A 12292-nucleotide genomic window follows, 5' to 3' on the forward strand; every position below is an offset into this window, starting at 1 on the left:
ATTTTTTTAGATTATAGCAAACACCACAGAAACGGAATTGGTGCTCGCTAGCTTTACAAATTCAGCTATTGTTGGAAGCCAGCCAATATGAAACAAACTAGAATTAGAAAAGGTTGTAGCATATGTTGTGTAAATGTGTGTGTGTGCAGCTAGACCGGCCAGCCAGCCAGGTAGAAAAATGGCAGTATTTTTCAGTACACCAAAACGCATAGTAAGAACTCTAGTAGCCTAATATCTCAAAGACGAGTTGATAAAATGTTCATAAGAAAGAAGTGAAATGCTAATGGAAATTTCACAATGATGTCGTTAGGCAGAGCAGGCAACAGATGGCACACAGACAGCAGAGTTGGGGACAGATATGCAGGGACAGATTGGCAGAGACAGGGAGTCTCAGGTAAGTTTGTTGAGTCTTTGTTTGGCAACATTATGAAAGGTTCTCAATTTTTTTGACTTGTAAAATAGGGACATAATTGGAAAATGCCATGGATACCCCCGCTCTCAACTTAAACTGATGACTAAACTAAGATTTGTTTACGGCAATGGTATTGCTGTTGTGATTAATTGTGTAGTTTTGGGTACCGGTAGTTAGGAGTACGGCAAACACCTTATTTCTTTTCTAGGAGACAGACTGAGTCAGTGAGGGTGGTGAAAGGGAAAGAGCCAGGGAGAGATACTTCAGAGAACAATGTCACAGCCACGGCAGGACCAGGTGTCACCCTTGTTGCCAGCAGCACCAGTATAGGGGACAGTGGCACAGCATTGTCCAGTTACCTCAGTGATGGCACAAAACCATATCAGCCACACCCACAATTTTTGAACCGCAAACTCTTGCCAACAGAGTGTTGACGTTTCAAGAGGCCCCAAAGCACAGAATGAAATTCTGAACATCATGGCCAATACAATCATTCGAGGCATTGCAGCTGAGATTAGGTCTCTTCCGATTGTACAATTTTCATTAATTGTTGATGGTACTCAAGATGTCTCTGGTGCTGAACAGGAGAGTGTCTTTTTGCATTATGTTGACCATGACCTTGTCCCTCACGAGGAGTTTATTGGGCTATACAGGGTGTCGGAGACAACAGGCGAGGGCATTGCGAAAGTGGCAACTGAAGTGTTGTTGAGGCTCAATTTGCCCATGTCTGGCTTACGTGGGCAGAGTTACGATGGTGCCTCAAACATGGCAGGAAAATACACAGGTGCACAGGCAATTGTGAGAAGGCAGCAGCCATTAGCCCTCTATGTCCATTGTGGAGCACACTGTGTAAATCTGATTACACAGGCTTGCTGCTCAGCCTCCCCACTGATCCGGGATTCCCTTTCTTGGGTCCATCAGTTAGGTGTCCTCTATGGCCAGTCAGGAAGGTTTAAGAGCATGTTTGAATCAATTGCCACGTCCAAAGAAACACATCTGCCCACCCGGAAACCCCTATGTCCAACAAGGTGGACTGTGCGGAATACTGCTATTAGAGCTGTGCTAGGGCAGTATGAGCGGGTACTAAGCAGCCTAGAGGAGAGTAGTTTTTAGTACATGACAGTACACGACAGTACACTTACAAATGATTTATTTCATGTTATTTTATTTAAAATTGCATACTTTGTGCGACATACTTGTCCATAGCTGCTGTTTGAAGAGTTGAGACACTGACTGAAGGATATTTTGTTTGATTTATTTGGGTTTTTCATTGAAGTAGTTATTTTGCTTTTAGAACTGTACTTATTTTAAGCTTTTTGTTCTTGTAAAGATATTGTAGTAGACTCAGGCCAGTGGCACATTTAATGACTATATAAATGTATCAGAAAAAGTCAAATTAAAAGGTCAATTCAATACGGAGACTAACTTTGTGATGGTTCTCAATGGAGATTATTTTAGATGAGATCACACCATGTTCATTGTATTTATGAAAACTACACCCATACAGTGTACAGTACCATTGCTACCTACTGGCCTTTCTTGATATTGCTAGTTGTAAGTACGAATACCTGCATACATACTGGACTGGTAAGGAGCAATGCTATAACTATTATTAATAGTAGTATTATAATGATTTAAACATTTGAACAAGTTGGTTAAACCCTTCAGTTAACTACTGTACCTATCAATTATTCAGTTGTAGGAATTATGGTTCCTCAATATACATTTAACATATTACAACGTAGGCTATGTGTTACAGCACTACTTTTGGTGTCCCCCTCAGGAATTGCTCTTGAGAAAATGTAATGTAATTGTCCCCTCCAAGGTTGATATCAGATTTTCGCCCCTGGTTTGTTTTAGGCAGCACTGTTACTATTTTCCTGAACAACCGCGTCTTCATTGTATTATTTCAATCAAAAAACAATTGTATTTCCCGTTCACACTACAGTAACAGACCGAGCGGGCGCCGCCATTTTCCCAGCTTGTTAATTTTACACAAAACCAATAACATGCAACAACAAAAAAATCTCTAATAAAAGGATTCTTTATGAAATTACCTTGAGGAAACTGTACATCCACTCAGACAAACCCAAAGTCTCTAGCTATGTGACTTGTAAAATAGTTTACCACGTTCTTCACTCGGTTTGACACAAAAATTACACATCGAACGTGATAATACCCTAATGGATTTGTTACCTAGCATGGAATGACATGTTCTTATGATATTGTAAAGTTTAAACGCGCTATTACATACCTGTAGTAGTCAATTGAAACGGACACAAACAAAGGTTATCTTCTTGACTGCTCCGTTCTGGCGCTTTCTTTATTCTGAAGAATGGTGCCCGCCTGCCGGGAACTTCCTGTTCCCCCACTACCACAGTGCAACCTTCCGTGCATTCCGGGATCATTGGGATGGCCCTTACCCCATTACATGAGAAGGGGATAGATGCTGCTGCCGCCGCCTCCTTAGTGGTGTAAACTAAAGTACTTAAGTAAAAATGATTTAAGAGATGACAAAAGTATTTTTCTTTATAAAATACATGTTTATTTATAGCACATGATTAGAGTAAATGCACCTCTAACTAAATGTAACTCCAAAGGAACTCTAATTAAAGGGATAGTTCAGTCAAATTACAAGTGTCCACCTTGGTTTCCTCACCCTGTATACAATCCCAATAATGTGCACGTCAGCAGTGAAGTTCTGAAGATGGAGGACTTTCAGTACAGCAGTGTTCCCCAACCCTGGTCCCAAAGGGGTGTACATGTATGTTTTTGACCTAACACTCACATACCTTATTCAATTCAAAGGCTTGAGTTGCTGAGTTGAATCCAGTGTGTGAGTTTTAGGGCAAAAACAAAAAAGCACACCCCTTTGGGTCCCCTGGACCAGGATTAGGGTACACTGCAGTACACAGCAAAAAAAGTCTGATGATGCAAATTACATGCAATTATCATTTGTCATTTTCATATCATTATCATTATCATAATCACACTTTTTGCTTTGTACTGAAAGTGATTGCAGTGTGCTAATGAACAAAATACTACAATAAAGTTTTTTTTGTGAAACATCCCTTTCATAGAGCCTACCACTCCATTAAAGGAGTAGTTTACTATTTTACAACTTGAAGTCCTGTATGTCAGATTACTTGGTTGGTATTCAGGGGCCGAGGTACAATATGTACTCAGGAGATGAATCTCTGATCTTAGCAGCATCATTCTTACGCCTTCACGTCATTGCACTGTGGTTCTTCAATGTCTCCTGATTTTTTTTCTGTGGGTTATTTTGTCTAATTAACTTGGGTCAATGGAAACCTGTCTACTGATGCCATCTCTGGATCCTGCAGTGCAAACTAGACTCCACTGTCACAATCAGGACCCAGTGACTGTAGATTTACAGTGTGGAAGGAGAGAGGCAGGCTGGGTTTGTACTCACTGTTAATCTGTCAACTCTGAGATCAACTTCCTGGTCCTCCCCTGTGCATGCCACACCCCTCCCTTTGTACTGTATGTATGATCACATTTTGAACAATGGCTTTGAAACGATGTTTCATGTATTTGTAACATTCCACTAATTAACAGTGTCCACTAATTCGTGTGGTTTCTAGGGAGTAATATTGATTCTTGTAGAATACGTTTCATCTTCTTCCATATTGTTATAGTGTTCTTAACTATGAAGTTATTAATGTTTTTATCTTTATCTTTTGAATATAAACACGTAAAATATTCTGGGGATGAACATGCACATCTTCAATATGAACCAAACACCTATTGTTCCTCTTTAGTGCATTTAACTATATGTCGAAAGTAACAGCCTTGAGTAGTGAGTTGATACAATTCCTAATCTGGAAGGTTAAAACCACCCTCAGATTTAGGAAGATGTGAAACTTTCCTTTTTATTCTATGAATTTTAGAGGATAGATTAGTGAAACAGGGAGCACACTCAACCAAAATGGAGGTCTGGTGAGGTGACCAAACAATAGTGACACTATATGGGTCATTCATTCTTGAATTGAGGTGGCCTTCCAACTTGCAAACCCTTTCAACACCCCATTGTTAGAGTTTAATATACTGCACTACTGGGACTATATTGAGGGTCAGGCCGTTGAAATGCAGTCGATGGGAGGGTAACAATGGGAGGGGTGTGGCATGCACAGGGGCGGACCAGACTTCTATTTAGGACTGGGATCCTATCCAGAGTTGACAGTGAGGACAAACACAGCCTGCCTCTTCTTCCATACTACAAACCTTCAGTGACTGGGTCCTGATTGTGACAGTGGAGCCTAGTTTGCACTGCAGGATCCAGAGATGGCATCAATAGACAGGTTTCCATTGACCCAGGTTTATTAAACAGAAAATCCGGAAGCATTGAAGAACCACAGTGCAATGACGTGAAGGCGTAAGAATGGTGCTGCTAAGATCAGAGATTCATCTCCTGAGTACATACTGTACCTTGTCCCCTGAATACAAACCAAGTAATCTTACATACAGGACTTCAAGTGGTAAAATAGTGAACTACTCCTTTAATGGAGTGGTAGGCTCTATGAAAGGGATGTTTTCACAACGCCAGAAATATGGTATGTTAGCAATCAAGTTTTCAAGATAAAGAACTTGGGGATGGCAGGTAGCCTAGTGGTTAGAGCATTGGGCCAGTAACCGAAAGGTTGCTAGATCGAATCCCCGAACTGCCAAGGTGAAAAATCTGCTCCTGAACAAGGCAGTTAGCCTAGGAACAGTGGGTTGTCATTTTACATAAGAATTTGTTCTTAACTGACTTGCCTAGTTAAATTTTTAAAAAAACTTCCAGTACAGTGGATAATGTCTTTATGATAATTGCATATAATTTGCATCATCACACTTTTTGCTATGTACTGCAGTGTTTCCCAATCCTGGTCCAGGGGACCCAAAGGGGTACGCTTTCTAGTTTTTGCACTAACACTTACAACTAAGCAACTCAAGGCTTTGGAACGAATAAGGTATGTGAGTGCTAGGGCAAAAACATACATGTCCACCCCTTTTGTGACCAGGATTGGGGAACACAAATAGATTTCTTCAGCAGCATTATGCCCCATGCCACAAGGATAGTCCAGGAATGGTTTCAAGAACATGACAGGGAATTCAGTTTACTGCAGTGGCCTGCCGAGTCACCAGATCTCAATCCAATTGAGCATCTGTGGGAGGAGATGGAACGAGCTATTCAGAGTAGTGATCCACTCCCAGCCAACCCGACACAACTGTGGGAAGCATTGGAGTCATCGTGGACCAGCATCCCTGTGAAACGCTATCAACACCTTGGACAATCTATGCCCTGACAAATTGAGGCTGTTCTGAGGACAAACAGGGGTGCAACTCAATATTAGGAAGGTGTTCCTAATATTTTGTGCACTCCGTATATATCAGATAAAGATGGTGTGATGATCAGTTTTTAGCATTAGTTTTGGTGGATTATTTTATATTACTAAACAATTTTTGTTTAATGATAAACAGGCTATGAATTTACGTTTTTTGGGGGTATCTGTACTTTACTATTTATATTGTTGACAACTTTTACTTTTATTTCACTACATTCCGAAAGAAAATAATGTACTTTTTACTCCATACATTTTCCCTGACACCCAAAAGAACTCGTTACATTTCTTATGATTAGCAGGATAGAAAATGGTCCAATTCACACACTTATCAAGATAACATCCCTGGTCATCCCTACTGCCTCTGATCTGGCGGACTCACTGAACACAAATGCTTCGCTTGTAAATTATGTCTGAGTGTTGGAGTGAGCCCCTGGCTATCCGTAATATAAAAAAACAACAGTTGTGCAGTCTGGTTTGCTTAATTTCAGGAATTTGAAATTATTCATACTTTAACTTTTGATACTTAAGTATATTTACAACCAAATACTTTTACTCAAGTAGTATTTAACTGGGTGACTTTCACTTGAGTCATTTTCTATTAAGGTATCATTACATTTACTCAAGTATGACAGTTAGGTAATTTTTCCACCACTGGATGCATGTACGTGGTTTCCTCCATACCCTAGTCCTCCCATCAGCATGAAACAGCAGGAACAGGGATTCATCAGACCAGGCAATGTTTTTCAAATTCTCCAGCGTCCAGTCTTTCCATTTCTTAGCCCACTGCAACTGCAGTCTCTTGTTTTCTGCTGAAAGCTAATGGGGATCCATAATAAATCCATAATAAATTCATAATAAAAACTACATCATTAAGGATTATAGTTTTCATCTGGGTTCACCTGGTCAGTCTATGTCATGGAAAGAGCAGGCGTCCCTTCATGTTTTGTACACTCTGTACATGTTGTGTCTACCAGCTCTTTCCCACAGGAAACTGCAGAGGGAAGCAGTACCACCCAGTCAACCATCAGACTCCATAGTGGACGCCTCACAGAGGATATTCAACCCTAAGGGCAAATCCAAGGTCATCTCAATATCTTTACAGTAGAAGCTAAAAAAACACACCAAAACTGACACGGTGCACACTGATCAGTAAAGAGACTAACATTCTATAACACTCCCTTTCCTCTGTACAGTTCTCTCACAGTGAGAAACTATAGGATTACAATAGTGTTCTACGCTTTCTTCATTTGATCCAATTCAACATTGCCAATTATTTAATGTCATGAGAATTAAGGGGAGTGACTAACCTTAGCTGGTCTGAGAGAAATGATGAGGTCTCTCCTTTATGTACACAATGGTGTCTTTTTAAAATGGCCCAAATTGTAGAATCTCTTCTCACTGTCAGTGCAGTGATAAGGCTTCTCTCAAGTGTGTATCAGTTGTTGTGTCTTTACATTGCCAATCTGGCCAGAGAAACTCCTGCCACAGTCAGAGCAGAAGTAATGCTTCTCTCCTGTGTCTGTTCTCTAATGAACTTTTAGATCAGCTGTTGTTTACAAAAATAATAATATACAGTCAGATCAGTGGTAAGTCTTCTCTTCTTTATGTTTACCTTGGTGTCTTTTAACAGGCACATTCAAAATAAACTTTTTCCACAGTCAGAGCAGTAGAAAGGCTTCTCTCCCGTGTGTTCTCTGATTAACTTTTAGGTGAGTTGATGTGAAGCATTTTACACAATTAGAGCAGGATTAAGGTTTCACTCCTGTATGTATACGTTCATGTGTTTTTAAGTGGCTCAGTCGAGAGAAACCCTTTCCACAGTCAGAGCAGGAGTAAGGCTTCACTCCTGTATGTATACGTTCATGTCTTTTTAAGTTGTCCAGCTTAGAGAAACTCTTTCCACAGTCAGAGCAGGAGTAAGGCTTCTCTCCTGTGTGTATACGTTCATGTGTTTTCACGCTGTCCAGTTGAGAGAAACTCTTTCCACAGTCAGAGCAGGAGTAAGGCTTCACTCCTGTATGTATACGGTCATGTATTTTTAATTCACCCAGTTGAGAGAAACTCTTTCCACAGTCAGAGCAGGAGTAAGGCTTCACTCCTGTATGTATACGTTCATGTGTTTTTAAGTGGCCCAGTCGAGAGAAACTCTTTCCACAGTCAGAGCAGGAGTAAGGCTTCACTCCTGTATGTATACGTTCGTGTGTTTTTAAGTCATCGGGTCGAGAGAAACTCTTTCCACAGTCAGAGCAGGAGTAAGGCTTCTCTCCTGTGTGTACACGTTCATGTCGTTTTAAGGTGCCCAGTTGAGAGAAACTCGCCCCACATTCAGAGCAGGAGTAAGGCTTTTCTCCTGTATGTACTCTCTGATGAACTGTTAGAACCTTTGATGTTGAGAAATTCTTCCCACAGTCAGTACAGGAATAAAGATTCTCTCCTAGGTGTATTTTCAAGTGTATTTTTAGTGTTGATAGAACTGAAAAATTCTCCTCACAATGTGGGCAGTGGTGAGACCACTTAGCTCTGTGATCTTCCTGCTGTTGCTCTCTGGATGTAGAGAATGTCTCAACATGGTCTCCTGTGTGAACAACATCAGAAGAACCAGTCAGTTGTGTGATCTACACTACAGGTCAAAAGTTTTAGAACACCTACTCATTCAAGGGTTTCTTAATTTTACGATTTTCTACATTGTAGAATAATAGTGAAGACATCAAAACTATGAAATAACACATTTGGAATCATGTAGTAACCAAAAAAAGTGATAAAAAAATCAAAATATATTATATTTGCAATTCATCAAATAGTCACCCTTTGCCTTGATGACAGCTTTGCAAAATCTTGGTATTCTCTTACCATGAGAAAGAGATTTCCCAATCTTCTCTTCTTCATCTTTAATGTTGACATTCAGCTCCAGTGTTTGACTGCAGTCTTCCAGCTTCACTGGTGTCATCTCCGAATCCTGCAGTGCAAACTGGGCTCCACTGTCACAATCAGGACTCAGTGACTGTAGTTTTGGACATAGTGTGGAAGGAGAGAGGCAGGCTGGGTTTGTCCTCACTGTTGATGTTACCGGCCTCAGACTTAATTCTAGTCATGTAGTAACATTGAGAAACAGACACAAAAAGTTATTGTCTTGACAGTTCTGGCACTTGCTTTATTCTCTATTAAATACATTATATTTCTTCTTGTTCAATCATCTAATTCAGCGCTTGACTTGGACTGAAATAGATGCCGGTACTAATTTTTAGGTTCAGGAGCTCCAAAATACTGTTGAGTTAATATACTATAAGAGGAACATGAGATCAAGCAGTAGAAATGTGAGGTGCCGGTACTCTGCTGCGGTGAGCTCCTGTCCAAGTCAAGCACTGATCTCATTTCAATAGATCAGGTAGATAAGCATTGAGAACAAAACATAAATTCATTAAAATTAGACAAAGTACCTGCTTTAAATTTGTCTACACAACGTAAGTGAACTTAACCTCTCGTAGATTTTCCCAAATTCGCATAAATGACTCAAAAACCATTTCGTACAAGGTGTCAGTATGCTTTAAGCAGCACTATGTATTATTTTCCTGAATAACCTTGTATTCGCTGTATTATTTCAATCAAAAACCTATAGTATTTCCCGTTCACACCATAGTAACATTTACAGATAAATATAGAAACAACTGAATGTGTCTGAATATTAGTACACATGTAGAAAACCGATAACCATTACATTTAGCTTCAAAACAGTAGAGCAACTGTGAAATGGTCTCTTTCTGCTGCACCCTCACTGCCTGCACTGAAGTCCGTTGACATAGACAGAGTGGGAACCGCCATTTTACCAGCTTGTGAATTTTTCCTTCCATGGAGCTTTACGGACAATAACGTCGACCTCATGGCTTGGTTTTTGCTCTGACATGCACTGTCAAATGTGGGACCTTATATAGACAGGTGTGTGCCTTTCCAAATCATGTCCAATCAATTGAATTTACCACAGGTTGACAACAATCAGGTTGTAGAAACATCTCAAGGATGATCAATGGAAACAGGATGCATCGGAGCTCAATGTCGAGTCTCATAGCAAAGAGTCTGAATACTTATGTAAATAACGTATTTCTGTTTCAAATTTTTGATAAAATTTTAAAACATTTCTAAAAACTTGTGTTTGCTTTGTCATTATGGGGTATTGTGTGTAGATTGATGAGTGTTAAATTTGATCAATTTTAGAATAAGGCTGTGACGTAACAAAATGTGGAAAAAGTCAAGGGGGCTAAATACTTTCCGAATGGGATACCTAGTCAGTTGTACAACTGAATGCATTCAACTGAAATGTGTCTTCCACATTTAACCCAACCCCTCTAATCAGAGAGGAGTGGGGGGCTGCTATAATCGACAACCACGTCTTCGGCACCCGGGGAACAGTGTGTTAACTGCTATGCTCAAGGACAGAACAACATATTTTTACCTTGTCAGCTCAGGGATTCAAACCAGCAACCTTTTGGTTACTAGCCCAACGCTCTAACCACTAGGCTACCTGAAAGTAGTCATATCAGTAGGCTGTGCAATACAAAATGGGAATAAAATTATTCTATAAGTATCATAAAAACATTGAGCTATATCATCCTCCACTCACTATCACAAGGGTTAGAAACTACACAGACTCACTTCATAGAACTTTAAAACACTGGCAGCTTATCTACTTCACTTCTTCAGTCTACTCTGAGCACTCTAGATAGCTCAGTGAATAAAATAAATGCTGACAATACTGGTGTCAAACCATGCAAGTGTCAGTAGCATGAAATAACATCTACCTTCTCATTGAAACAGTTCAACACGAAACAGTTCTACTGCAACTTTTCATGCACAGTGGGAAGTTGGAACGAACAACAAACTTAGTTAGATAGAACCTGCTCTTACCATGAGAAACAGATTTCCCAATCTTCTCCTCCTCTTCTTCATCTTTAATGATGACATTCAGCTCCAGTGTTTGACTGCAGTCTTCCAGCTTCACTGATGCCATCTCTGGATCCTGCAGAGCAAACTGGGCTCCACTGTCACAATCAGGACCCAGTGACTGTAGGTTTCTACTCAGTGTGGAAGGAGAGAGGCAGGCTGGGTTTGTCCTCACTGTTGATGTTAACGGCCTCAGACTTAATTCTAGTCGTCCTGTAGTAATAAAGACAAACAGACAAAAAGTTATTGTCTTGACAGTTCTGGCAATTTCTTTCTCTAAAATTAGTGTTTATATTTAGGTGCAGGATCGCTACAATACTGTTGAGCTAATATTCTATAAGAGGAACAGCTCAATCAGTAGAAATTTGAGGTGATGGTACTCAGCTCCGGTGAGCTCCTGTCCAAGTCAAGCACTGATCTCACTTCAATAGATCTGGTAGCTCAGCATTGACAACAAAACATGAATTAATTCACATTAGACAAAGTATACACTTTAAAATCAGGCTACACAACTTAAATGCACTTAATTTATAGTAGATTTCCTGAATTGACATAAATTGCATAAATGCCTCAAAAACCATTTAGTACAAGGTTGCAGGATGTTTTAGGCAGTACTATGTACTATTTTCCTGAATAACCTTGTCTTCACTGTTTTATTTCAATCAAAATCCAATAGTAATTCCATTCACACCATAGTAACATTTATAGACAAAGATAGAAACAACTGAATGTCTCTGAATATTAGTACATGTGTAGAAAACTGATAATCATTACGTTCAGCTTCAAAACCGTAGTGCAACCGTAAATTGTCTCTCTGCTGCACCCTCACTGCCTGCACTGAAGTCCGTTGATGCAGACCGAGTGGCGCCGCCATTTTACCAGCTCGTGAATTTGACACAAAACCAATAACTTGTGAAACGAATTCAGACATCTCATGTAAATAGATTCTTTATGAAATTACCGTGAGAAAATGATGTACATCCACTCAGACAAACCCCAACTGCTCTAACTACATAACTTGTAAAATAGTTATCACTTTCTTCACTCGGCTTCACACAAAAATGACACATCAAACCTTTACTAAACGTGATAATACCTTAACGGATATATTACCTAAAATGGTATGACATATTATTTCGATATTAGAAAGTTTAAACCTATTACATACCTGTAGTAATAAATAGAAACAGACACAAAGGTTATCTTCTTAACTGAACCGTTCTGGCTATTTCTATGCGTCTGTCCGGAACTTCCTGTTCCCCCACTAACGCCTTCCGTGCTTTCCGGGATCGCCAAACCCCATTACATGAGAAGGGGTCGCTCCGTGAGACATTTTTTTAACTTTAATTTTACTAGGCAAGTCAGTTAAGAACAAATTCTTATTTTCTATGACGGGCTAGAAACAGTGGGTTAACTGCCTTGTTCAGAGGCAGAACAACAGATTTGTACTTTGTCAGCTGGGGGATTTGATCTTGCAACCTTTCAGTTACTAGTCCAACACTCTAACCACTAGGCAACGCTGCTGACTGACGTTGTCCCACACCAGCTAGCACAGTGGATCTGGGCTGAGAATCAGACTCGGCCGAAGTCATGTGGC

The 12292-nt window shown here is 40.0% G+C and overlaps 1 protein-coding gene across 1 annotated transcript; it reads right to left on the minus strand.

Annotated features, from left to right (window-relative positions):
- Positions 1 to 2942: 2942 nt before the first annotated feature.
- On the minus strand, positions 2943 to 11955 carry LOC139533078 (zinc finger protein 135-like). Its single transcript, XM_071331314.1, has 4 exons — positions 11864 to 11955; positions 10660 to 10908; positions 8611 to 8844; positions 2943 to 8335 (listed from the first exon to the last, which is right to left on the minus strand). The coding sequence occupies exons 2-4, from the start codon at positions 10760 to 10762 to the stop codon at positions 7509 to 7511; spliced, it is 1164 nt and encodes a 387-aa protein (XP_071187415.1). The 5' UTR covers positions 10763 to 10908; positions 11864 to 11955; the 3' UTR covers positions 2943 to 7508.
- Positions 11956 to 12292: the final 337 nt, after the last annotated feature.

This window comes from Salvelinus alpinus, chromosome 10 (genome assembly GCF_045679555.1).
Source record: "Salvelinus alpinus chromosome 10, SLU_Salpinus.1, whole genome shotgun sequence".
NCBI classification, from domain to species: Eukaryota; Metazoa; Chordata; class Actinopteri; order Salmoniformes; family Salmonidae; genus Salvelinus; species Salvelinus alpinus.

Bases quoted from the DNA above. Each gene is read 5' to 3' on its own strand.
- LOC139533078 (XM_071331314.1), bottom strand. From the start codon at position 10,762: ATGGCATCAGTGAAGCTGGAAGACTGCAGTCAAACACTGGAGCTGAAT. The intron at 8,845-10,659 runs GTAAGAGCAGGT...CTACATGACTAG, and splicing joins TGGGAAATCTGTTTCTCATG to AATTAAGTCTGAGGCCGGTA. The intron at 8,336-8,610 runs GTAAGAGAATAC...TTGTTCACACAG, and splicing joins TGGGAAATCTCTTTCTCATG to GAGACCATGTTGAGACATTC.